This window comes from Sebastes fasciatus, chromosome 12 (assembly GCF_043250625.1).
Source record: "Sebastes fasciatus isolate fSebFas1 chromosome 12, fSebFas1.pri, whole genome shotgun sequence".
Taxonomy (NCBI): domain Eukaryota; kingdom Metazoa; phylum Chordata; class Actinopteri; order Perciformes; family Sebastidae; genus Sebastes; species Sebastes fasciatus.
The window spans coordinates 5,733,762-5,759,936 of NC_133806.1; the positions used below are offsets into that span (position 1 = coordinate 5,733,762).

The following is a 26,175-nucleotide window of genomic DNA, read 5'->3' on the forward strand; positions in this document are numbered from 1 at the left end:
CAGATCGAATAAATATGACTTTATGTGGTGACAGAGATTAATGTTGCATTGTAGAATGAAATATATAACACTACTAGTTTGGAAAATATTGGTTTGATGATGTGATGGATAAATAAGTACCTGATAAGAAAAGTATTGTGGACTTCCTCAATCCTTACACTCCCTTCTTGCAGTATCTGGGAAATATGTTACAGCTTAATTTGTTTTTTATATGTAGTTTTCTCTTTTAGTGATTTTCTTTTTTTCTTTTTTTTTTTTATTCACATGAATGACTGTGGACTGGGACTGACAGCAGCTGTACTGGCTTGTATTCATTCACTCTCTGCCTTGCAAACAAGATTTTTACTCAGACAACAAAATATAGTGATACGTCTAAAGACTCGTAAGAACAGAACCGTCCAAAACACATTTAAGATGTATTATTAAGCCTTAAATTGTTTGTACAAAAAGAGTCTAATAGTGGACTTCAGTCAGTCCACATCAGGCTCCAGAACGAAGATAACAAGGTAGGTTTTGGCACATGTGTATATCTGTAGATTAACAGCAGCAGGAAGGTAGGAAAATTATGATTTAGCACTGTGGGATTCAGTACAGTAGGGGAGGGCGGGGTCGTTTGGGACACCTTTGTATCGACACCAAATAACCTCCCATTACTCACAGACTACTTGAACAGTAATGAAATAATTTGATCCCTGAACAGGTACAGGTGTCTGCCAGTGGCCAACCTCTGCGTCTGAGAAGTGAAGCCAATGCTGAAGAGCCTTAAACTTGAATTCTTTCTAACAGCCAGTAGGGGGCGACTCCTCTGGTTGCATAGAAGTCTGAGAAAATGATCCTACTTCTCACTTGATTTATTACCTCAGTAAACATTTTAAACATGAGTTTATGGTCTCAATCGCTAGTTTCAAGTCTTCTTCAATACAGCATGATGTTCATTTAGTAAATTATGGTCCCATTTAGAGTCAAATAGACCATAAAGCAGGGGATGCTTTAGGGCGTGGCTACCTTGTGATTGACAGGTCGCTACCACGGCGTTGTCCGGTCTGGGAGTTGCCATGTTTTCATCTTACAACTTTAACCCTTTCACAGTGTGTTTTCAGTTCCTCAAAGTTAATTATAACATTTCTCGTCACCTGAAAATGTCTTATAGAGCTTTTGGTTGTTCGTAGCTCCACCCTCTCGTGTCAATTCTGGTTGCAAAAAAACATGGTGACAAAAACCAAGATGCCAAACTCGAGGCTTCAAAACCATAGTCCAGAAACCAATGGGTGATGTCACGCTGACTACATCCACATAACAAGTTGGAACATATTTCCAAGATACTGCAGGAAGGAAGTGTAAGGATTTCATATTTTATTTATTTATCCAGAAACTCTGCTGAATTGAGCCTGTTAAGAAAGTTCTACTGTAACAACATACCAGTGACACCTGAGCGTTTTTGTGATTTTGTTCATTTTAACTAATCGACTACTATGCTATTACATTTTGCAAAGCAATATACTGAAGTATGATATGACATACAATTAATATTCCATAGTTTGAAAACACAAGATTATCTCCAATTTATGTTTTCTCCAGACAGGTGCACATATTGTGATTATGATTTTCCTCCACTAGGTGGCAGCAGTTCCTCATGTTAAAATCAGAGTTACATGTTCCTTCAGTGTTTTCAAGGTGGAAACATTGTTGTCAACGAGTTACAAGCATTGATTGGTTTGTGTTGTCAGGAAGTCAGTTCAGCATATGAATCACAGTGTGAGTTTAATGTTCGGGAGGGACGAGCTGCAGGCAGTGAAACCTGCTCAGTTTGGTGTTTTGGAGGACCTGAAATGCAACATGGCGATGAATCTGTTACCAGTGCTGCTGGTTCTTTGTATTCCAACATGCATTCAAGGCAAGTTTATGCACAAGTACATTATTCATGATTGTAAGGAAGCTTTAAGAGATTTTGTTTTCAGATGTCAATATGAAGGAAAGTAAGTTCTTTACTGCATTGAGGATGCTGTATGTTGTGAAATAAATAATGTGTATGTACTATAACTAGTTTATAAAACACCTTTTTGCCTGCCTCTGCATTATGAAATGTCACCTTTTTTTCTTCCATTTAACTACTGTATTTTACAGGCGAGCTACGTCTTACACTAGAAATCATCAGGGCTGGTTCCCTGCCAGCTGATGGAGCCAGAAACAGACAACATTTTAGTAGCAGCTTGGGTGACGTCTGGTGTTAATTCTCTTTAGTGTAGACACCAGATTTCCAAACTCTATTTCATCATGTGATATGTTTTTAATCTTTTCAAACAAACTGCAGGTAAACACTTGCTTCGCTTTCTGACCTTCTGTCAAAGCAACTTGACGGGTAATGGCCAGTTTGATGCTGAATTTGACAGCGATCAGCTCTTCTACGTTGACCCCGTCAACTATCGGACATTTCAGCGTCTGCCAGAGTTTGCAGAGCAGTGGATCCCTGATCCTGGACTGGACCAAGAAGCATACATATCCCTGGGTACCTGCCAGTACAACTACAATCGAGCCATAAAAGGATATAATCATCCTCCAGAGGCCATAGGTGAGGTAGTTGAAACACTGATAATATGAGTACTTGTATGAGTAAGATATTACGGAATCTCTAAGCCTAAATATTAAGTCAGTGGTGGAAGATCAAATCTTTTAGTTATAGCTACAGTGGGTAGAAATGGAGCAAATATGATTTAAAAAAAGTAATTTTCATAAAACGGTCACTATATCCTGACAGTAGTGCATGAGACAGGTAATCTGAAAAAAAGTCATGTTCCTCTGTGTCCTCCGGTGCTCCTAATGGCATCTGCAAGATTTCGCAGACCGGAAGAAAACAACCAATCAGAGCCGAGCTGGAGTCTGCCGTCCAGCTGCCGTCTAAGAGAGCCACGAGTCAATCACTCGTGAACTCCGGTCAAACGGTCAAACTAGGCAGCGCTGATCAAATATGAATCAATATTATGTTACTGTAATGCCTATTTCTCTCCTCAAATGTTTTCAGAATCATCTTGTATTGTACTGTTTAGCTGTAAAATGAGAAAGTTTGTGACCCGGCAGCCATGTTGAGATCAGTTGAGAAAATACCAAGCACTGCCCACCAGCCGGAGCACAGCCAATAGGAACGCTCTCTCTCTGAAATGACCTGTGATTGGTCAAAGTCTCCCGTCATGGGCATAGATTTTCTAAAGCCTGAAAACAGAGCCATGAGGAGGTGTAGAAGTCTCGTTTTTTTTCTCAGAACACTTGAATTACAATATGCTGAAAGGTTATCATGGAATTTTTGCCCAATGATGCCAAAAATATACTGCCAACTGAAGCTTTAAGTAAAAGTCCTGCACTGTAAATCCTACAGAAGTAGTATCAGCAAAATGTACAACAGCTATCAAAAGTAAAAGTACTCTTCCTGCAGAAGAATGCCCTGTGTGACTGATATATTATTAGATTATTAATACTGATGTATCAATATGGAAGCAACATTTCATTGGTGTAGCTGGTCGAGGTGGAGCTAGTTTTAATTACTTTATGTACAGTATCATTTAGCTCAGTGGTTCCCAATCTAGGGGTCAGGCCCCCTGAGGGTCACAAGATCATTCTGAGGGGTCATGAGATGATTAATGGGAGAGGAAACAAATTTCTGCTAAAAACAAATTTATATTACTTTTTTGGACTTGGTCTTATCTTTGCTTTTTGTTTTACAAATCAGTGAGAGACCATAAGCCAAAGGTTGGGAACCACTCAGTAATTAGTAACTACAGCTGTTAACTAAATGTAGTGGAGTAAAAAGTACAATAGTTCCCTTTGAAATGTAGTAGAATAGAAGCACCTCCAAATCGTCCAGTACTTGAGTAAATTAACTTATCTTTAGTCTTGAACCAGGTCGGTCAGAAGATCTGTCTGAGGCTCTGAAGCTGCAAATAAAATCTGCTAAATGCCAAGAACACAAGAAACACCAGTAAAAACAGTAAAGAGTCACACTGCTGGTTTAATTTCCCAAAAACTAGATTATAGCTTATTCACAGGAACAAAAGTCAGTGAAACTACTGTTATGGGAGCAACAGTAAGCTGTGTTGTTAAACACAAGTTAATGAGACGAGTGCTCTGGTGTGTATTCTTAAGAGAAGAACCAGCAGGGAGAATCTCTGTGAGGCGCAATTAACCTCTCTGGGTGTATAATCATGCTTGTATTGTCAGTGCAGGTTAAAGCGTCTGTCATTGTTTATTGTGTAGCTCTGCACTGGGGAGTGTCCATTAATTAGCATACATGCATTCCATGACACTGGTGTAATGGTTATCTATGACAATCATCCTCTGGTATGTGAATTAATTACACAAAAATCTGGAAAATCTGGAAAATGCAAGTGCTTGTAGATCCCTTCATATCTATGATTTTAGTTCATTTAAAACTTTGTTTGCTATGCCACAGAAATCCCCAAAATGTTTTTGTTTTTAGGTGATTAAAGCCACAGCCATTGATGCACAAGCGTATAATATTATTTCAGACAATACTGTGCTTCCATACTGTGGCAACAGTTTGTGCCCCTGTGCACAAAGTGAGGACCATAAAGAAATGTTTTGAGTGTGTAGTGTGGAAGCTGTTATATAGCATGTGAGGATGAGACGTCGTGTAACTTTATCTCTCTCATGTCAAACATCGATCCATCCATCTGCAGTCAGTCCCGCCTCCATGATCTACCCCAAGCAGGACATGGAACTCGATGTCCCCAACACACTCATCTGCTTCGTGAACGACTTCCATCCGCCTACGATCGACATCACGTGGACCAGGAACGGGCAGCTGGTGGACCACCGTGAGGTCAGCCAGACTCAGTATTACTCCAACAGCGACTTCAGCTTCCGCATCTCGTCCTACCTGGACTTCACTCCGCAGGAGGGCGACATCTACTCCTGCAGCGTGGACCACATCAGCCTGCAGGCGCCTCTCACCAAGTTCTGGGGTAGGTCAGTAATGTGATGAGTCAGTGGGTGTAAAAGTAACCGAGGCAGTGACAGATATTCAATAACCATTCATTTCCACTGGCTTTGCGGCCAATACTGATATGGCCTGTATTGGCTGATATGGCATATACGTAGATGACAATATGTAGCCCGTAGACACATATAGATGAGCTCAAACTATGTCAATCAAATGTAGAAAAAAAAGATGGTTTTATAAAACAAATGTTCACATTTTTAGGCATGCTAGCACCATATACATACTTTATACAACATCATCACGCTAGCATCATATACATACTTTATACAACATCATCACGCTAGCATCATGGTTCTAGGGATGTCAATGTCGGTGTTGGTCGGCCATTATGGATCAAGACTGAATATCTTAACTATTAAATGGATTGCCATGACATTTTGTACAGATCTTCATGGTCGCCAGAGGATGAATCATACTGATCTTTTGACTTCTCCTGTAGCTCCACCATGAGGTTGACTTTTTTTGTTTTATAGCTAAATGTTTCAACAACTATGTTAGCACCACTGTGTTGTATATCCATCCATCCAAACAGAAATAGCCGTTATTGCTAATAAAGTAACAGTTTTGCATTTGCAATTTAACAAATAAAGAACCCATATATCATATAGCTTACGTTTATCGGGTTTTTTAAAACCCCTTAACACTCCGATGGCGGGCCCGGCCGCTCTTCTGTCTTTCAGAGGTTGTAGTGGGCTCAGTTTTAAGCTAGAATGAAGATACTGGTATCATATGAAACTAGAAAAAACTAATAAATCAATTGGACCATGTCATACTAGCTTGTTGTGAAGATCGCTAAATAACGCTACAAAGTTGCACTAAGTTTTGGCGAGGAAAAACTGGCATGGCCATTTTCAAAGGGGTCCCTTGACCTCTGACCTCCAGATATGTGAATGAAAATGGGTTCTATGGGTACCCACGAGTCTCCCCTTTACAGACGTGCCCGCTTTAAGATAATCACATGCAGTTTTGGGCAAAAAGCATGCAGTTGTTTGAATATTTCTGCATACTGGGGTCCCTAAACAGTCTTGGAATTACATAAATTGGGTCTCACTGTAAAGCTGAGACTCTTGTGGATCCAATGAGTCCAACTGTATTCATGTGTGATGATGTTACTCCCCATAGGAGCCATTTCATTGTAGTGAGACCATTTTTATAAAAATTGACCTCACTGTATAAAATGACCTGTGGTGACCTCTAGGATGTTCACAGCCTCATGAAACTTTACAGCCATAAACTAGAGACCTAGAGCATTCAGAGGATGGATGGCTTTCCTAGCTAGATTGACAATAAGGGGCTGTCTGAGCAGTTTCCAGAACAGAAGTATTCGCCATCTAATCGCCGAAAAATAAGCTTCTTGCAGAAATCTCAAAATGTCAAAAGTTTTTGATGCCAAATCACAACATGGCTTTTTCTACGGTGTTCCTCAAGGTCTGGGTGTCTTAATGTGGTATTTTGGATGGATTTACGATAATTTTTTTTATCAATTCTTGAGTGGTAACAAATGGTTAAATTTTGCATCAAATCTGTGTAACAAATGGTATCAACCCCAAGTTTTCTCCAACAACTTATGAAACATAATAGAGCATAAATGACCATCATATACTTCTATCATAATGTTCTAAGACCTCATATACTTTCACAATTTATTTTAATGAATCTATTAATTAATTAATTAATTCATGTTTATTTCTTATTTATGATTTGTACAACTTAACATCTGCATCTCAAATTAATCTTCAGGTTCCCAGCTTCCAGATGATGTACACCACTTCTATGTGACATCTACTGTTGACTTTTTATCTCCCTCTGAACATCCCCTGTCCCCCAACCCCTTCCCCTCTAAAAGAGTTATGCATATTATTACCCACTCCTGATAAGAGTGAATTAATTTTGCATCTGTAGTAGAAAGTAGGGCTTCAGGTTATAGATGATAACTTTTTTGGCAGGATATTATTGGCACAAAATGTTGGCTACAAGTAGCTTCAGCAAAGGCTGGAATCAGCTTTCAAAAACTCCTATTAGTAAAGTCTCTCATGCTATCTATCTATCTGTGTGTGTTTTCCACAGAGGTTGAAGTAGACACAGACCAGCAGGTCGTAGAGACGGCGGTGTGTGTTGGTGGTGTGATCCTCGGGCTGATTGGAGTTGTCACAGGAATCTGGTTCATCATGAAAGCCAACAAGTCCTGCCAGGCGTAAAACGCATCAAGACAAACACCAGAATTTCGATGTGAGATGTGTGATCACCTCGATCTTTTTTCTCTTGTGTTCTTCCTCTGGGAGTGAAATTTCTTTTTGCCCCATCATAGTTTTATTTATTTTTTTACACCCGCAATGTTTTATGTTGTCTTTGTCCACTGAATTTAAACTTGAGCTTAAAACACATCAGTTTAACTCAGTCGTTTTTCATTTTGGCAAATTCACTTGTTTGCTTAATACCATTTTCATGTTGGTACTTTAAATAAAAGGCTACAATCAGGATATGGTTAGCTTAGCTTAGCACAAAGACTGGAAACGGGGAAACAGTTACAGTAGACTGCCTCAGTCCAATAAAATCCACCCACCAGCACCTCCAAAGCTCATGAATAAATGAAGAATAATCCTTAGTTTAGGCTCCAGTTACTATTTCTATATTTAGAATAGAATAGTAATTTATTTAACAATTTTCTATAAGGACTGCACATAATAAAGAATAAGCAACAATACGGCATTAAATTAAAATTGAAAAAAACAAGACAAAACACATAAAACTTTTTAACCGAAAAGGTGTAGGCTGAATTCATTACTAGAGTTAAAGGATCAATATGTAATATATTTACTGTAATAAATCATAAAATGACCATGATATGTCATCAGAGATTATCTGAGCTGTCAGTGCTACATATTGTTCCTTTAAGCTATACAAAAACACAAACACAATAACAAAGTTTGAAATGTTTCATACACAATAATAATCAGTTAATAATTCAGTTCTATAAATGGCCACCACCTTATTTTCAAACATTTTTTTTAAGTTTTGTAAAAAATGTGCTAAGTGAACTACACGTTCTTAATTCCTTCTCACAACCATTCCACAACTTAATCCCTTTAACATAATACACTTTATATTTGTAAAAAAAAATTTAACATGCAGACTAACACATTGTCTTTCACTTTACAGAAGAATGTTTTTATTTTTCTAATGATAGATAAGAAAATGCAGAAGCTCTACCCATGTCTTTTGCCACATTGTAGCACAATATCATGTCTGTAGCTTATTGTTTGTCATGTACAAATAAGCACATGAAGGGAAGTTGAAAATGTATGTTCCTGTACATTGTACTGCATGTCAGAGTACATGCAAACCCCATTAAAATGAAAGAGAACAATTCCCTTACAGTCTTGTGTTTATTAACCCTTCATCACAGCAGCCTGTGCGAGTACTGGCACGTGCACAAAGTCACCACCAATTATCACAGCACCGACTAAGCTTTTGTGCATATTGCTGCTCCTGCAGAGACTGACTGACATGAAAAATCAGTAACTAATGTTTGTCATGTCTGCTTGCTCGTGTGTTAATACTGGCACAGAATGGCGATGCTCCAAACTGCCTCCCTTTTTCTGCAGGATTTATTTGGCTTGGGCCTGAATCTAATTATTTTCACAATGATGGATAAGATAGCTGCCACATTTTTAATATGGAAGGGTGTGGAGCTTCTGAAGGATGAATTTTAGCTCTCAAACACTGAAAATACTGCAGCTTTGATCATGCAATAAAAGTATATTAAGTGGCGAAGAAACAATTCATACCTTTGGACTTGGGCTCACATGATAGAGAAGAAGTGGTGAATGGCGAATTAGTATACAGAAGTGGAAGTGATGAGTACCTCAATAATAGACATGGCATTGCATGGGAAGAGTTAAACTAGGCTGACCGCACTTCTGTTTTCTTAATTTTACATGTAAGTATGGTGCTGAATGTGTATCTCTTAACAAAATAATTCTAAGCATGACAACGAAACCACAACTGTGGCAAAACCTGAAAGACCTGTTCATCTCTGCGTCAATTATTTTACAGCTGCAGTTTAGTTTGTGAGCTTGAGAGGTTTTAGGAGCACGTAGGCGTTTGCATGCAGCATGTTATGAACTTTATGTTAAAGTTTTCAGCGTTTAAGAGATGATGGGACTTTATTTTCTTTTCAAACTCACAGTTTCTCTTGTTTTACTCTGCAATATACCAGCAGGTAGGTTTCTTAATGCTTTTATTTATGTATAATGTATGTAGGCTTTACTACCTTATACCTTATGATTGGTACAAATAAGTGGTACAAAATGTTGATAACAGACACCTGTAATACAAAAATGTAGCCTACTGTGAAACTGCGTTTCTGATGCTCATAGTTAATAGTTTTCTTTTGTTGAGACAGACAGAGGTTGTTTAAAGAAAATATCCTGTCAAGTGCCACATCACATCATTTTGATGTGTTTGTGACCATCAGCAGCCTATATGCACTTTTGTAAATTGCTTGATGTTGCCTTGAAAATTGGACTTTTGAGAGATGAAATTCTTCCTGTTGTCTCTCAATCCAGTAGTTGAAAACAAGGGTCAACAGCCATGCTAGCGGCTCTGTATGTACTTAGCCTATAGGTACAGACGTGCTTTGAGCTAAATGCTAACATCAGCATGCTAACATGTTCTTAATAACAATGCTAACATGCTGATGCAAAGCAGGTATAATGCAAGCCCCCAGGAAGAGGGTCGCGTCTAGAAGGAATCCAGCAAATTGGGGAAACTCTCGCGAGATGGTTAAGGTTAGGTATTAACCTTGAATAGTTAAGGTTAGGCATTGACCTTGAATTGTTAAGGTTAGGTATTAACCTTGAATAGTTAAGGTTAGGTATTAACCTCGACTAGTTAAGGTTAGGTATTAACCTCGACTAGTTAAGGTTAGGCATTGACCTGGAATAGTTAAGGTTAGGCATTGACCTTGAATAGTTAAGGTTAGGCATTGACCTTAAATAGTTAAGGTTAGGTATTAACCTCGACTAGTTAAGGTTAGGCATTGACTTTGAATAGTTAAGGTTAAAGTTAGGTCCTCGGGCAGCGAGTCTCGCGAGAGGTTTTGCAAGTTTTTGCAGATCTCACATCAGATTTCACAATTTGCAGGTTACCTTATACGACCCAGGATAAGCGCCGGGCTTTAAAGTAAATTTTGGTAGTGGCCAAACGGTGGTACTACATCTTCCGTGTCTGTCACGTGATGCCATTGGGTCCAAAAACACTTTTTCCCATAGACTTACATTAGGAAAGAGACATCTGTAACTCAGCTGATTGTTTTTTTGAGGCGAATCAACTTATGCACACTTGCCCTATAGCCCTTATTTAAATCATTAGGTCCTAAAAGTTGTCAAATGCATTATTAGCTGAATCCAGAGTTAATTCTCTTCCTCCGTTCATGTGAATGAGACCCAGAACGAGGCTTGAGCGAGGGCTCGGAGGCGGAGTTAAAGAAAACGCTAGTGCGTCTGCTCTATGGGCCCAATGGATGTGGAAGATCACCGGATGGTCCGGGAAATTTATCACTCGGCAGTCGGGCCAATTTGACTTCATGCGCAATTTTGATAGGAATGAGCGGGAGCCCGCCTCCGACGCTGTAACCAATTCTCTTTATACACCCATGGTATAATGTGTTTACCATGCTCACCATCTCAGTTTAGCGTGTTATCATGCTAAACTTTTACTAATAGAGTGCTGCAGGAATGAGTCCTAAAACCCGGAAATGAGTTAGCATTTTAGCACTTCCGGTTCCCTCGTCTGGAAATCTTTTTGAATGGGTTTTTAGTTAGATGCCTGAAATAAGGTCAAGACAAGCTGAAGAGATTTTAAAGTTTTGTTCTACGACATAAAATACATCAACAAATATCCCACTCGTGAATTTTTAAGCTTTTACGTGTCTTAAAAAAGGCGGTTAACAAGTGGCAAGGTTAACAAGACTACAAAACATCATCACACCGAACACTAGTCCGTCTTTAGCTTAATGGTGGGGACGTGAAGTCATGTGACCGTGGTGTAGTTCGTTTATAGCGTAACGTTAGCTTTTTACTTCTGGCGATTGCATTTCCGCTTCAAAAATCATAAAAGTGGTGTTTATTTGTGAAGATCTGTCTTGCTGAACAAAAACTTCTGTTTGCCACAGAGCTATTTTCTGCAATTGTCCAAAATCCAATGGAACCATTGGCTTTTTGTTGAGGGACGATGCTAACTTCCTGGTTGGCCTACAAAAAGACATCATCCCTGCAGCGCTCTATTAGCACACAAAGTAGCCTACAGTAGCCTAAAGGCTAATGGGAATATCATCAGTTTTGCAAGTATTTGGTCACAAAATATTAGACAAATTAGGATTTTGACCTGATGACAGCGCAACATGAAAAGAAAAAATATTACCATCCATAGAGCCATGTCTTTAGCATAGCAGAAAAGTTGCAAAAAACTTGCAAGCAAAAGTTGCTTTTGTTCCACAAATTTGCAATAAAATAAATTATCATATACCACAGTCGTCTGCGTTAACTGATTTTCTGTCTGTTACAGGTGGCTATGTATATCAGAGTATTTCTGACTGTGAGTATGGTGACAACATCACAGACATGGTCTATCTTGTGAAAAACATATTCAACCAGAATCTTAACAACATGTATGACTCTCGGGTCGGGAAGTACGTTGGCTTTGGAGAATACGGCATGATTAACGCTGCCCATTATAACAGTCAGGGTTGGAAAATGAAAGCAAGAAAAGCAGAAGTGGAGACTCAATGCAGATACCACGCAAGATTATTCAGAAGGAGTACACTGGATCGAAAAGGTATGTTTCGGTGATTTCTACTCTACTACTTACTACTGAAAGAGATTTTGAAGCAGGATATTACAGGCCTAACAGTGCCACTTCATTTGGTTTAATTTGCTTCATTGGAAAAAGGAAACAATTGTTCTCTCCCCGTTCTTTAATTAAATGGCTTGAAGAAAACTGTTTAGCCTCTGACTCGCTCTTCTGCACTCTGTCTAGAAGCAGGCTCTACATCCAGCAGGTCATTCAGCTAATCTTTTGCTCTAATCATTTCTACACTCCAGTGCCTCCGGTTGTCAGGGTCCATCAGACCAAGCCAGCTGACTACGGGAAGCAGTCCATGCTCGAGTGCAGCGTTGTGGGGTTTTTTCCCCAGGAAGTGTGGGTGAGCTGGCTGAAAGACGGGGTAGAGGTCACCACCGATGTGTCGTCTACAGATATCCTGCCCAATGGGGATTGGAGCTTCCAGCTTCACTCTTACCTGGAGCTCACACCCAGAAGAGGGGAGAGGGTGAGCTGCAGGGTGGACCATAGCAGCCTGAGAGAGAGCCTGGAGGTGGACTGGGGTAAGGATTAGTCTGGAAGAGAAAACACGCTCAAACAAGGATGAAATCAATTGGAAATGAATAATATTTAGAGAATTGAATGAAGTTTTCACAATTAGACTCCAGCTTTTTCATTTTCATAATGCAGCATGATGATAGGAGATAGGACAGCATTCCCCCTCCAGACTGAGAAGAGTCAGCAGGTGTAAGATGGAACCGCGTTGGTTAAATCTCCAAGAACAATCTGAAGATAATGCCACGTTCATGTGTTATGGGATGGGTGGGAAAGATTCCCATGTTAACAATAGGGATGTCACAGTGAGGAAATTTTCCCACCGGTTAATAAACTTGTGACAACACCGGTGTTACGGATTACACAGGACATTTTACAAGAAAAGATGATGGTCAATATGTGCAGAGAGCTTTTACGTCGGATGGCTCTGTGTCTGGCTTCTCCGGTCGACCGCTGCGCCTTGCACACCGGCTGTGAACGCTCCATCCTCCGCACGGTGATTGCCTCATTAATGTTATGGTTCCCCTTATAGCATTGGGATTAAATCCGAAATATTGCCAAATAGGCGCTTTTGCTTTTCACTTTGACACCGAATCCTCCGCCATCGTCTTGTCGGTCAACTCTCTCTCTTCCCGTGATAAGTGTGTGAAATCTGACTCCTGCTACTCTGTGCTGACACTCCATACGTAGCAGACACTTTCTCTTTCAATTTTAGCATCCGTCGTCCTGCTATGTATTAATAACACGCCTTGATAGCCCAGTGCGTCTCATACAGACGCTACAGTGTGTCTCGGTGCGGCGGTATCAGACGCCGAAAGGCACTGACCAAGCGTCGGTATTTGTCAAATGTTGTGCCATTTTTCCTTAAATATAGTCTTTTTTTCTAAATATCACTCAAGCAGCTTGATGGCTGTTAATATAAATAAGGAATTACTAAGCATTTTAACTGTTTATAAAAGTGATTTTGTCCCCAAGGCTTGCTTTCAGATGGTGCTAATTTTATCTTCATGTCACCTTACAACATTGATTCCTGGCCTAGAGAGGGGTTAGAGAAGTCACTAATCATGCTGATCTGCTAAAGGATGTGTGAGCAGATTCACTGTCATTACTTCTCTCACTTAGACACCTCGTCACTGGATGCTAAACACCTGAAGATGGCAGTGGGTATCGTCGTCTTCTTGATCGGCTTCACTGCAGCCACTGGTGGAGCGGCTTACTACTGGTGGAAAAAGAGGTGTGTTGACGTCAGTGTCCGTATTATGAAACCATTCCCTTTTTCTTCTGTGCCGGGTTCATTGTTTTCATTGTTAGACTGTGAAAACTGGTTTTATAACACTTTCTTTTCATGTTTCAGGTTCGACCTCAGCCCATTAGGCAGACAAGGACAAACATCTCCAAGTCATCAGTCAGAATTATTGAGTTTGAATAGAGAATAAGATAAAGCTCTGCTGAAGAACTAGATTAGGTAACAGTATAAAAGATATTAAAGCCGGCGACCCCTTCAGCCCACAAAAAAGAAAATAGTCCCCCTCAACAACTGACCTACAGTGGAAGGAGAAAAACAGCATTGTGGGAAGATGACATAGTGTTGGTTTATTATTGTACTGACCCCCCGACATGGCAACGCTCCTCCTTTATCATTTGTGTCAACCAAGGACTCCACTGACATGGTATCCTTCAAAAAACAAAGTGCCATAAATTGTTCCAACGTTGTGTTATGATCATTTTGTAGGATTAAGGCGTCAGACCTGTCACTTTCAATTACTGTCTCACCTTGGAATAAATATCATCTTTACATGACATGTCACATCTGTGTATGTGTGATCTATATGAACCGTTTTGAAGCACATTATTAACAGGATAGTGGATTTTATTTGTCCCACTAAATAAAAAAATACAATCTTTAATTGAAAATTCAACTTAAACTTGGTGCTGGTTTATTTCAGTCTGTGCGTACAGCAAAAAAACAACAGAACGCTGACAGCATGTATTTAATATATTTTAAATTTGATTTATTCACTTAATTGTTCAATTATATATTCTAAAGGTTTCCTCTCACTATATGATGATCTAAACGCTGCTGTAAAGATTTTTCCACACTTCTACACTGCAAAAAAAAGCAGATTTAAAGCAGTTCTAATCAATATTTTTATATTTACAATGATCACATGACATCTTGTATGCTGTCTGTGATGAACCCACTGAGAATTGTCACTCGACTCTGTAGTCCCGCTCAGCTGTATGGAGTGTTTTAGCATCTTTCAGCTCATTGTTTTGTTTTCCGTAACCTTGTTTTCAGACACAGCGATAAAACCTCTCTACTAATACTCTACACTATCTGCTCAGCAACAAATGGTAGAAAGACAAAGTTAGAGACTAGCTGGTGAAGAAAATGGAGCATTTCCCAGCTAAAAAGCCAGATAGGAGTAAAAACCCAAAACAACTAAAAGGGAGTGAAAAGTAGACCTGCATTCATCAGGTGACCAGAAACACAACTCCAAAAGAATGCTAATGTTGCTCCGTATCTACTGGTTGTGTAAATAAGGAACTGTTTGCCGTGTAAGGGATAATGTACAGCAAGCCGGTCATTGTTGTGAAAGAAACCCCAACAGGGCGATGCCGCAGTCTCTCATCACCCTGAAGGGGTTTCTTTCACAACAATGACCCGCTAGCTGTACATTATCCCGCTTATTACACGGTTACTTACTTCAGAAATCAATAATTTGACACAAAAACGGTCCGTCAGAGTCCGACATCAGAACTGCGCCCATAGCAACGGTCTGTTATACATAGCAACGGCCTGCTATAAAGAAATAACAGTTGTTCATTCGTTTCCTCCCGACGCCACAATTCTCCCGTATTTCTCCCGATTTATGACAAATTTTCAAACACCTTTTTTCCTTTTTGTTTTCACAACCTGTTTCTGGCACTGTACAGCGTGTTTAGCCCTGCTGTTTTCACCAAAATCCACAATACAGCTACACCTAATGTTGTTTCCTGGCAGAAAAGAGCTGCTTGCGACCTCCCGACACAACGCTGTTTGAGGTGCGCTAGACAAAGTTGGCCTTTGCCCGACGCAGTGAAAAGCCGTCGTGGTGCGGCGCAAGTCATTCGAAATAAATGGTTTCAGAGCGCAGTGGTGCCGTTGTCGCATTGTGTCTGAAAGGGCCTTCAGTGAGTGAGAGAAGGAGAAGGAAATGGAGAGATTCTCAAGCAGGGGCAATAAATGAATGACAGAGATTCACACAAATTCACGCCAGACGGGCAAATTATTCTGTAGTTTATTCTTTCCTAAGATTTTAAAGTAAGATTAAAAGTATTTAAGATAAAAAATTATGTTGCAGTGAACTTATTATTTTGCTATTTGGATTCTTTAAAAGTCACCAGAATGCAGGAAACAAAGTCTCTGACACTCCTTTTTTTCCCCCTCAAGACGCCCCGCTTTGGTTTTGAAATCCTCCCTACTTTTGAGGACTCAAGGTTGGCAAGTATGATTTACGGGTGCGCACTTACATTGCAGTCAATACAGCCTGTCTGGTGTACAAATGACATGCCAAACGCAAGAAAGGCGTTCTTATTGCATTGCCTTGCACATTATCGTGTCATTCATATGTCTTTTTGTGCGACCGGGCTGCCAGAAGAGGCTAAAACTTCAAATCCATCAAGTCTGTAAAAGTGTTTTGTCAGCCTACAATCCTTGCTATTGATTGTCCTATATACATGTAGATAATGTAAGATCATTTGTATTATTTTGTGTGAGTGTCAGTGTGTGATGTATGGATACAGTGATAGCTTTATCAGTGACACCATAATCCGAATACAATGCTAATGCTTTTAATTCTTTAAAAATGTGTTTTCTCAGTCCCCAGTGATAAGGTGTGATGTTGGGTATAATGTCCTAGCGAGACAAAATAAACCTTTGCCACTAATCTCTTATTTCCTGGCATTGCACTTCTCAATCTATATACTATTATACTTGGACAACAGCAGTCCTTGCAACATCGATTACAAGTGTAAAAGGTCCTGTTGCTGCTGAACCTTATCCTGTGGATTACATTTGTAAAGGTGGCTCAGACCTGTGGATTTGTGTGATGTAGAAATGTTAAATTCCCTACCAGATTCTCTGCATGTTGTAATGTAAAAGATGAATAAATTGCAGACCCCGTGTGTTTGAACTTCAGTGAGAAAAACTTCTCCAACACCAGCTGTTCAATCCCACGCCACTCCGTGACTCTGTAAATGATTCAACCTGATAGGAGAGGTTCTATTTCTGAATTGACGGGGAAGCTATAAGAGCTTTGAGCCTGAACCCCCCTGGCACTTGTTAGCTGGCATTTCAGTTGTGTGAAACACTGACTCATTGCTGTCAATATGGCAAGTCTTTTCACCGTCGTGGCCATGCTGGCTGTGTTGTCCGGTGGGTTGTGTGAGGAGAAAACCTTTCTGCAGCGAGCTGGTGTGGCCTTTAGCAGCAGACAGTACAGATCTTTGCTTACTGTGAGCAACGGAGAGCAGTTTGGAAACTGGACCTGGCCAGAGATGTGTCCTGACAAGTTCTTTGCTGTTGGCTTCAGTCTCAGGGTAAAGACACCGACTCTCTCACGTATTACAAATATTTTATATTTAAAATAAACCTACTGCAGTAAGGCAAAGAAAAAGAAAACTGAGGCACACAACGGGTGGATATAAAAAAAGAAAAGAATGGAAAGTCTCACCTAACCAGCATTTGTACTAACCAGGTCAGACAGGTGTAGCAAACCAACTTGCTGAATCTCCTTGTCCACAATGTAATAATTAATGTAGATGATATTTTTCTATTTGCATCTATATTTTGTCGTGTTTATATACCAATGTTTTTTCTATTTTGTAAACTTGAAGCTTTATTTGTGTAGACATATATTTGTGCTTTGTGAATTCTTTCTCTGTCTTGAATGTAGGATGTCTTGTTGTCATTTTTCTGTCTGATTTGTGCTTGTTTTCTTGATAATGTGGATAATGTGATAGGGCCTTCCGTCTTGGTCAGTATAAATACCGGCTGTTGTTCTCATCCTTAAAATAATCTAGGAAACAGAAGATACAGATGATGAAAACTGTTTGCTGAAGCTGAAATTCAAGATATTGCCGCTATGAGTGTGCAGCTTTCCATTCTCCGTTTAATTTTACAGATAGATTTGAAAATTACGTCATTTCAAGCCAACATGTGTGTCCTCGTGGAGAAGCTTGATGGCATGGGTTCACATTTTTTTCAGGTCACATATGTGCGTTAAAACAGTTTTTGGTTGCTGTAAATGTTCCTCCTCTCCTTTGCTAATGTGATTTCGATGTAAGATGGTGGATAAAAATACCAGTCTTTGTTCAATGCAAAAATGCATTTCTAAGTTCCGCCAAGGCTATTGAGAATAATTATAACAATATTAGGATAACAGGAGAACTGCTCTGGGAACTGTTTTCTGTTTGCTCAGGTGGAGCCTAACCAGTACGCGGTGGATGACACCGCTCTGAATGGGATCCGCCTCATCTGCGCCAAAGACGGAAACCGAAGCTTCGTGTACTCTGTTGAATCCCACACTGGCTAGTGAGTAGTTCACGACAGTAACGCCTTCTAATGAGGCACCTTTTTATAAAGGGCTTACTGTTTAATGGGCTTCATCAATTGTTAACAAATCATTAGTTGAAGCTTTAAACATCAGTTATATTCCATTAACACCATTTTAATGTCTCATAAGTGATGTATAAAGTATTAGTAAATGTAATTTTGACCATTAATAAAGCCATTAGTTACAACTGAAATAAATGGTGCCTTATTAGAGAATGGTACACCTACAATAAAACAGATTTCCATGGCCGGTTCAATAAAGGTGCAAACTGTGATTTGTTCCTTTACAGTAGAGTTTTATTTGAAAGTCTCAAGTGATCTACATTTTTTATCAACCCAGTCGCCAGAAGGAATGTTGGCATTGTACGTTTCTACAAACCACGGGGTACGCTGAATGTGGACGTTTTTGAACCAAATCATAAATACGTTTCATATCTGCCTTGTGTCACGCTTGCAGAAACGCACAATGACACGTGGTTAACATTGTGAAACAATTGGTTAGGTTTAGGCAACAAAACTACTTAGTTAAAGTAGAGATGAAATTAAAAATGCCTTTTTAACCCTTGTGGATCACATCCTCAGTCATATTTTGCACCTATTTAATAATATATGCATTTTTTTTTTTACAAAACAAAATCGATTTCTTTGTATTTTTATAATCAAAATCAGATAAACTTTTCGTCCTATAAAACAAAATATGACGTGTGCTTAGATGAGCTAGTATCAACAATATTATGCAATGCATTATCATCCATCCATCCATCCATCCATCCATCCATCCATCCATCCATCAATCTGTAACTTTTACTGAGGCAGTTAGTGGGCCAATCAAATGTGAAGGATTTGCTTTAAATCCCTTTTGTACCTGTACACGGCTCAAATATTCTGTTTCACTGGGGAACATGTCACAGTACAGAAGACGCTCTAACTTCCATTTCACCGGGACTTTAAGGTTAGAACAAAACATCATGGTTTATGTTACTATAATAACTTACATAATGTTACGTAACAAGTGTAACAACGTTACGTAAAAAGCAGAAATTTAACATTTACTTTTGGTATCATACAGGACACAAACAGCGGTCTCCTGGGTAAAGTCCTGTGTTTGTTTGACCCATCCACCACCCCTCCCACCGTTAGTGGACTTTCCCTCGTAATAATACCACATAACTTTCAATAACGGTTTCTCACTCTATACAGTATACTACGTAATGTGCTCTGCACATCGCTTCTTGCACTAAGTCACTTGCTCTGACCGAATGCAAAAAACGTCGACATTCAACGTATTTGTGGTTTGCAGAAAAGTACAATGCATACATTTTTTCCTGGCGACTGTTAGCTGTTTCTATTGATCTGTGTACATTTTATGTGTCCTTCTAAATGTTGGGTTTGATATGGCCTCGTTTATACAGTGATTTTTATTTCAGGGAGCCAGTATGCAGCAGGAGGAATTCTAATGTTAAACGGCAATGAACATATCAATAGAAATACTTTCCTCTGCCCTCTTTGAGCACGGCTGCCACTCATGCTGAAATGTTTTTGTTGACGTCTTTAAACATGCAGCTGTTTGTTGCTGTGGCCAGATCTATCGTGTGAAAGAGATCCTTGATCTCAGTGGGACTAACCTGGCTGTACTATAAAGGTTAAATAAGAATTAGATAAATAAAGTAGGAAAGCAGCAGGGAGCTGCAGACTGGCAGGTTCCCATCATGTTCAGAGGGGAAATGAAAGCACCGCTTTTGCCAGGATTGCAAATTAGGTGTTCAGATGTGGAAATGTCTTGACTTTCCTCCAGTGTTTCCAGCCTTCATCTTGGATCCATTCCTGATTTTTTTCTCCCCCCACTACTCTCTTGTATTTCCTCCTCTCTCGTTCAGCTTCGGTGACTGGTCCCACCCCCAGTACTGCCCCAGTGGCGTGCTCACCGCTTTCCAGATCCGCGTGGAACCCCATCAGGGTCTGTTCGGCGACGACACGGCCGTCAACAACATCAAGTTCCGCTGCAGCAGCAATCCGACGCTGGAGGGGACCGGCATGGACTGGGGAGAGTACGGCTACTGGAGCGAGGAGTGTCACGGCGGAGGAATCTGTGGCATCGAGACCAAGATGGAGCAATACCAGTACGGCCTGGACGACTCCAGCCTCAACGATGTGCGCTTCCATTGCTGTGCCAAGCCTCAGCAGGTAAGACAGAGGGTTATATATTGAAAACCAAAGCCCAGAAACGTTTGAGGGGTTAATGACACATCCACAGAAGGTTTTCATAGACTCTTTATTTTGGTTAATTTGAGAGAGTGAGAACATGTATAAAGAGACATCTGTAAATCAGAGGATCATTTTTTTAGGTCAATCAACTTCCCAGTACGAACACTTAAATAGCCCTCATTTAAATCGTTATGTCCTAAAAGTTGTAAAATTAACTATTAGCTGAATCCAGAGTTATTTCCTCGGCATGATGTACGTGCATCAGACCCACAGGACTGCAGCGCCCTGCACGCTTATGACATATCCGGTTCTGCCAGCTTCCTGCTGTCTGTCTGCGGCTGTAATAATGGATATATTGGCTGTAATTCATCACTTTTATTATCTTATAATGCACCCATGGGCTGTATGCTATAAGCCTGTACCGTGGTGGATGTATTAACGTCTCTGTTCCCAAACAACCGGCTATCGGCCAGTAGCTAGTAGTGCTAGTAGCATGACATAAATAGAATTTAATGTAGTTGTAGGCTATTTACTAACATGCAGGGCAAAAGCACAGGACACAACCTCTTACTGCACATCCATGGTCTGTGTTCTGTTGGACATTGATTTTGGATCCTTGACATGAAAAAGATTGAGATTGTTCTCAAAATCTGTGTGCTGAATTTTTCTAACTTCCATTTATGTCCATCACTCACTTTATGCTCCTCTGGGAAGCGGCTGGGCAAAAAAGTTAAATAAATATATAAGTAGGTAAGTAGATAGTTCTAATAGTATGCATATTTGTAATATTTGTATTGTTCAACAGAGGTAATTTTGGTAGAGACATTCAAATTATGACAATAGAATAGAAATAATTTTGTTTTACTTTTGTACGGCACTTTGTAGGCAGATGTTTTACTGGCGTCATGATGGCAGTCGATTTGATTACTCCCTGCTGGGAGCTGCTTTTGCTTCTTATCAATATACATTCTTTGGTTTGGGTATATATATATATTTTTTTTAACATTTTAAGGAAGAAGAAGTTTGCAGGATGACGATTCAAATGTAATATATTCTGTATACATTTCCCTGTTTATGAACTTGTGTTTGTTGTTTTTATTGACAGTGATCGGCAGGTGAACATCAAGCAGGCCTGAGCAGTTTGATCCAGTCCGTCTCCAACGCCATCAACGCTGACCAATAATAAAACTATCATCTGAAATGCTGCTGTCTCTTTAATGGTTTTCCAGAACCTGAAGATCTAGATATGAAGTGTTACTCCTTTCCTTTTTAAAAACTTAAATATGACTGATATCAGAGTTTAGAGCAGCAGTTTCCAATAAACTGAGAGTTATTTGTCAAAATATCCAGCTGTCTAAACAAAGTCGAGTGTCACGGGGAAAACAGAAAGATTAAGGAGCGCCGCTTCAAATCAAGCCCTCGTCTGAAGAGCCTCTTTTAACATCATGTCATCCCCTCATCACCTCTCATCAGCATGAGAGCAGCATGTTTTCATTTCCTGTCCAATGAACCAATGAGCGCACAGCAAAGTCGTAATAAGCGTGAACACAACACAGAGCCGCTGACACAGGCGTTTCCCAGAATTCCTGCTGGAGCTTAGGTAATTAAGAAATGACAAGAGAGGGGATATTAATTAATTTACAGTTTAAGGCCTGACGAAGGTTGATAAGACACCGATTGGCACACACAGAGGTAATTGTGTTAATTAATCGGCGGGTAGTTAATCTGTGAGCACAGAGTGTGTGCGGAGGGTTGGGGAAGGGAACTCGAGGATGTTATCAAACACTGCGGTAATGGTTTTCAGAAGATTTTGCAAGTCAAGTCAAAGTGATTATAGTCTTCAACACACAGCTACAGAGAGTCTCTCTGTCAGGGTAATGAATACACTCAAACTGACCTCATATCTAAGTTCAAACTGTACTTATTGGAGTTAGATGCTCAAGTGCACTTGTTGGTCTGCTTGGAAAAACAGATATATCAGCTAATATCAGCAGGAGGAGGGTTGACAGGAAAACAGCCGTGTGAGGAGCTCATTTCAAGTTTAAAATGTAAAATACAACTCTATCCATCATTTGTTTTTGTCTAAAAAGTGACGACATTGAACTATTGAAGTTCTGAGAGCCCAACGTGTCATCTTCAAATTACTTATTTTGTCTGAACAACAAACCTCACTGACTCACCGGTGTGCCAGTCATTACAGATGCATGCTGTCCAGTTGAAACTTAGTTGAAACCCACGCAACTTATATATGCACATGAAATAGTCAGGATAAACTGTATGAAAGCGGAACAAAATAATATAAGAAAGAATTAAGTCATTATGTGTTAAGATTAGCATGATTGTATGTTGTGCATAAAAAAAGGTTGCATGTACCTTATTAATCACTGGTGCATGCTGGGTCTGGCTAACATGCTGAATGCTAACATGCTCATGGTGGATTGTCCAAGTGACTTTACAGAGGAACGTTTACCTTTAGTGAGGTGGGTGAGACCTTCAGAACTTAGACCATTACACCGTTTTAAACAGAAACATTCTAAATGTGTCCCAGTTTATTTTCCTGTTTTAGTGTATGTAAATAACATCAGCTGACAGGAAGTAAACATGGACCCAAACTGTTGCCTAGCAACGCAATTCCGTTGCAATTCCATTGAAATGCACTAAAACGGAGCGTTTCAGACAGAGGGTAAATACAGGTATATTCAGGCAGACAGTATGAAGAAAATAAAGTTTTTTTTTAACATTACAGCATGTAAACATGTTCTAGTAGAGGGGTCAGAAACCTGCGGCTCCGGAGCCACATGCGGCTCTTCAGCTGATGAAAAATGGAAATGAATAACTGTTTTTTGTTTAGATTTTCATTTTTATTTATCATTGCTGTGGTTCTATGGTACGACGGTACGACGGAGTATTAGGGCCACATTGAGGAAAAAAAAAAAATCTGAGATTTTGAGAATAAAGTCAAAATATTACGGGAATAAAGTCACAAGTTTATGAGAAAAAAAGTTGTAATATTATCAATATTATAAAGTAGTAATTTTACGAGCTATTTTCTTTTTTCTCGTAAAGTTATGACTTTATTCTCGTAATATTACGACTTTGTTTTGTAAAATTATAACTTTATTCTGGAAATCTCAGATTTTTTTCCCTCAATGTGGCCCTAATTCTCCGTAGTACATTTGCACGTTGGCCCTCACTGCATTAGGCTTATATACTATATACTTAGACTATAAACTGTGTTACCTTCATCACAATGATCAAATGTTTTGTGGCTCCAGACAGATTTTTAATTTTTTTAAATTTTGCCTAAAATGTCTCTTTTGATAGTAAAGGTTGCTGACCCCTGCTCTAGTAGAAACATAAAATACAAGCATGAACCTGAAAATGAGCAGGATATGGGACCTTTAATATTGCAGTTGCTTAGCAGAGGTGTTCTCACCACTTAACCACCTGAATGTGAAGGCACCATTAATTAATTACACCTGTGTTTACTCTGCAATGACATGTCAACATGGCTGCTGTGAAAAGAGTACATATTCTGGGACAGTTGACAAACTTATCATCGTTTTACAAATGAAATGATTATGTGATGCGTCAGCCCAAAGGAAAAGGTAGAGGATAAACCTGTAGAGAGAAGCCACTGGCTAACTCTGGTGGATGCAGTTTGACCAACAGGTAACGATTATGCTGCAACCTGCAGAAGGTAAATATGTGTGTATTTCTTTGTAGCTACTGCTTCATCAAGATGTAGCCAGCCAGTGTGTTTCAATGTAGCAGCAGCTAGCTAATGTTACTGTGTGTTGCTAGTAGGTGTTAACATTGTATTGTTTAAAGCTCACATGAACTCGGCATGAGAAGTAAAGGAGCTTTGGGGGGAGTAAAGCCACTGAGAAAACTGTCATGTAATGTCACACTAGACTATAGGCTCCTGTACCATAAAACAGCTAATTCATTACATGTAAACAATGAACCCTTTACAAATGTCATCACAGTAAAATGGAGAGATTATTGATGTAATTTTAAATTTACCTTGAGATATGTTCAAAGTTTTCAGCCAGTGATGCATTTATTAATCAGTTAGAAATAAACAAGAAACAGTAACTCAACCAATGACGACTATTACGAACTGATTGTGGCCAAACACCTGGGGTGATTTCAATGTTTTATTTAGAAATAAGTGCAGGGAACAACTAGCAGAACTAGGTTAAATACTTGAGTATAATAATATTCTAGTACTCTTTCCATCCCTGCCTTTACTTTGTGTGTAAAATAGAAGGAGTGCCCCTTTAAGGGGAATGAGAGGATAAACCTGGAGATGAAGCATTTAAAAACCCAAAGGGATTTATTTTCATAATGATCAAGAAAAGTTACAAATTGTCCCATGGGAGAAGCTTGAACCTACAAATGTATATCATTTTTATTTAGTTAGAGATTAGGCACTAATATGAGTTCTGTGTATTTTGAGGTCTATTTCGCTGCACGAGGCCTCGGACAGCCACTAGATGGTAGTGCTGCCTCAAGGGCAACTTTAACCCACATCTCACCAGAAAAAAATAGACTTTTATGACAGGACACATCCAATACAAACATCTTAGATTAATTTTATGGGTTTAATGAATTCTGGATCAATCAATTCAGTGTTGAACACCTGGCACAGCCTTACAGCTCAACCTCTTAGTGAACCACAGAGGCCCTCTGGGCACGAAGGCCTGAAACCTGCATTGAATCAACATCAAACCCGGCCTGAACGATGTTATAGCTTTCTCTACCACAATCATGAAAACAACATTTTCTTCGACTCTCAAAAGGAACTTCATTATTCAAAACACGCTGCAACCTCAGCAAGTTGTTGTGTAGCATTATACCTCTGGGTCCTAGTGTGGAACCTCAAGGATGTAACGCCCCGGGTCATACGTCTAATGTCCAAACCACGGCCTCAATGTGGTCCTGACCAGCTTAGCGGCTCGCCAGCGGTTCCCAAACTGCCTCAAGAGCAATTAACGCCTCCAGTAGTGAACAGAATGGATGTGGTGTTGGTGGTTTTGGTTGAAGGCAAAGCCCCCCCCCTCTTAATGACCTTACGCTCCCCTGAGCTCCCAGCTCATGACTTATAGATCACACCGGCTGTGTTGACTCAACTGTAAATATACTGTGTTCATAAAACACCGTAGGGTTATTATCATGGCTGCCAGCCTCAGTTTTTATATGAAATATTGACGCATGACGGACAGTTTTGGGGCTGAATGGCATTGTTTTGATGTAAGGGCAAGATAAATGGTATTGTTGTGCTGTTTGGGTGTAATAACTATAAAGTTGCTCTCAGGTTCCCGCAGTAATGAAGGTAATAACCAGATGGAGCAGATTTAAAAGAACCAGCTCTCTCATTCTGCCTCTTTTTGTTTTTTCACTGTGTTCAGTGGACTGAAGTTGTCATTTCATCTTTCAGTTACTTTCTGTATTTCTCTAAGGGCAGCATGGACTGTCCTTGTGTGCAACCAGAACAGAACAATTCTAAGAACTTGTTTTTGCTGGTTAATGACACAGAGGTCGCTTGAGCCCTATCCATGCTGATTCTCAAGATTTGGGTAAAGCTGTAGAATAAGGCTGCAGCGAGTAGTCAGTGTAATCGATGATGTTGGCACTGAAAATGATACAAAAAAATAGAAATTCTATTGATTAAGTGTTTGAAGGGAAACTTGCAGAACGGCAGTCTGCGGACTTTTGCTGGCAGTCACCTGGCAAAAAAGTCCAAGCTATAAGCTTGTGTTGAGGCCAACACACCGGCAAAGGTCACCGCCAGCTGTGTTCTGAGCTTGCTGATTAAATTGAAGGGGGCTAGCCCTGAAGCAAACACTGGACATGGGTACTGTAGTGTCCTGTAGTTTGATACTCTATTACAATATCTTTATTTAAGATTTCAGGGGTAGCATATTTCATTTTGTTTTGTCCTGCATTATACAATGACATAGCCTACAGTTTGTCAAAATAA

At 39.8% G+C, this 26,175-nt stretch overlaps 4 protein-coding genes across 9 annotated transcripts in view; all 4 read left to right on the forward strand.

The window, feature by feature from the left end:
• Nucleotides 1–1,756: 1,756 nt before the first annotated feature.
• LOC141778517 (H-2 class II histocompatibility antigen, A-U alpha chain-like) lies at nt 1,757–8,667 on the forward strand. Its single transcript, XM_074652822.1, has 4 exons — nt 1,757–1,894; nt 2,312–2,569; nt 4,689–4,973; nt 7,079–8,667. The coding sequence occupies exons 1-4, from the start codon at nt 1,765–1,767 to the stop codon at nt 7,207–7,209; spliced, it is 804 nt and encodes a 267-aa protein (XP_074508923.1). The 5' UTR covers nt 1,757–1,764; the 3' UTR covers nt 7,210–8,667.
• A 373-nt stretch (nt 8,668–9,040) lies between these two features.
• On the forward strand, nt 9,041–14,195 carry LOC141778238 (H-2 class II histocompatibility antigen, E-S beta chain-like). Its single transcript, XM_074652430.1, has 5 exons — nt 9,041–9,233; nt 11,579–11,848; nt 12,115–12,396; nt 13,511–13,622; nt 13,743–14,195. Exons 1-5 carry the CDS (start codon nt 9,167–9,169, stop codon nt 13,822–13,824), a joined length of 813 nt encoding a protein of 270 aa, XP_074508531.1. The 5' UTR covers nt 9,041–9,166; the 3' UTR covers nt 13,825–14,195.
• Nucleotides 14,196–16,699: 2,504 nt separating this feature from the next.
• LOC141778239 (vitelline membrane outer layer protein 1 homolog) lies at nt 16,700–21,390 on the forward strand. Its single transcript, XM_074652431.1, has 4 exons — nt 16,700–16,969; nt 17,851–17,963; nt 19,862–20,168; nt 21,305–21,390. Exons 1-4 carry the CDS (start codon nt 16,760–16,762, stop codon nt 21,323–21,325), a joined length of 651 nt encoding a protein of 216 aa, XP_074508532.1. The 5' UTR covers nt 16,700–16,759; the 3' UTR covers nt 21,326–21,390.
• Nucleotides 21,391–23,646: 2,256 nt separating this feature from the next.
• LOC141778521 (cysteine-rich venom protein pseudecin) overlaps nt 23,647–26,175 on the forward strand; it is a 153,301-nt gene continuing 150,772 nt past the window's right edge. For 3 of the 6 annotated variants that reach the window (XM_074652834.1, XM_074652828.1, XM_074652835.1), the window contains exon 1: nt 23,647–23,889. Coding sequence is in view for 1 of the 6 variants with exons in the window: in XM_074652827.1 (XP_074508928.1) it covers nt 23,844–23,861 (18 nt within the window). In the remaining 5 variants the exon portion in view is untranslated. The remainder of the gene's footprint in view (nt 23,890–26,175) is intronic. The other 3 variants (XM_074652836.1, XM_074652831.1, XM_074652827.1) reach the window with 1 other exon arrangement.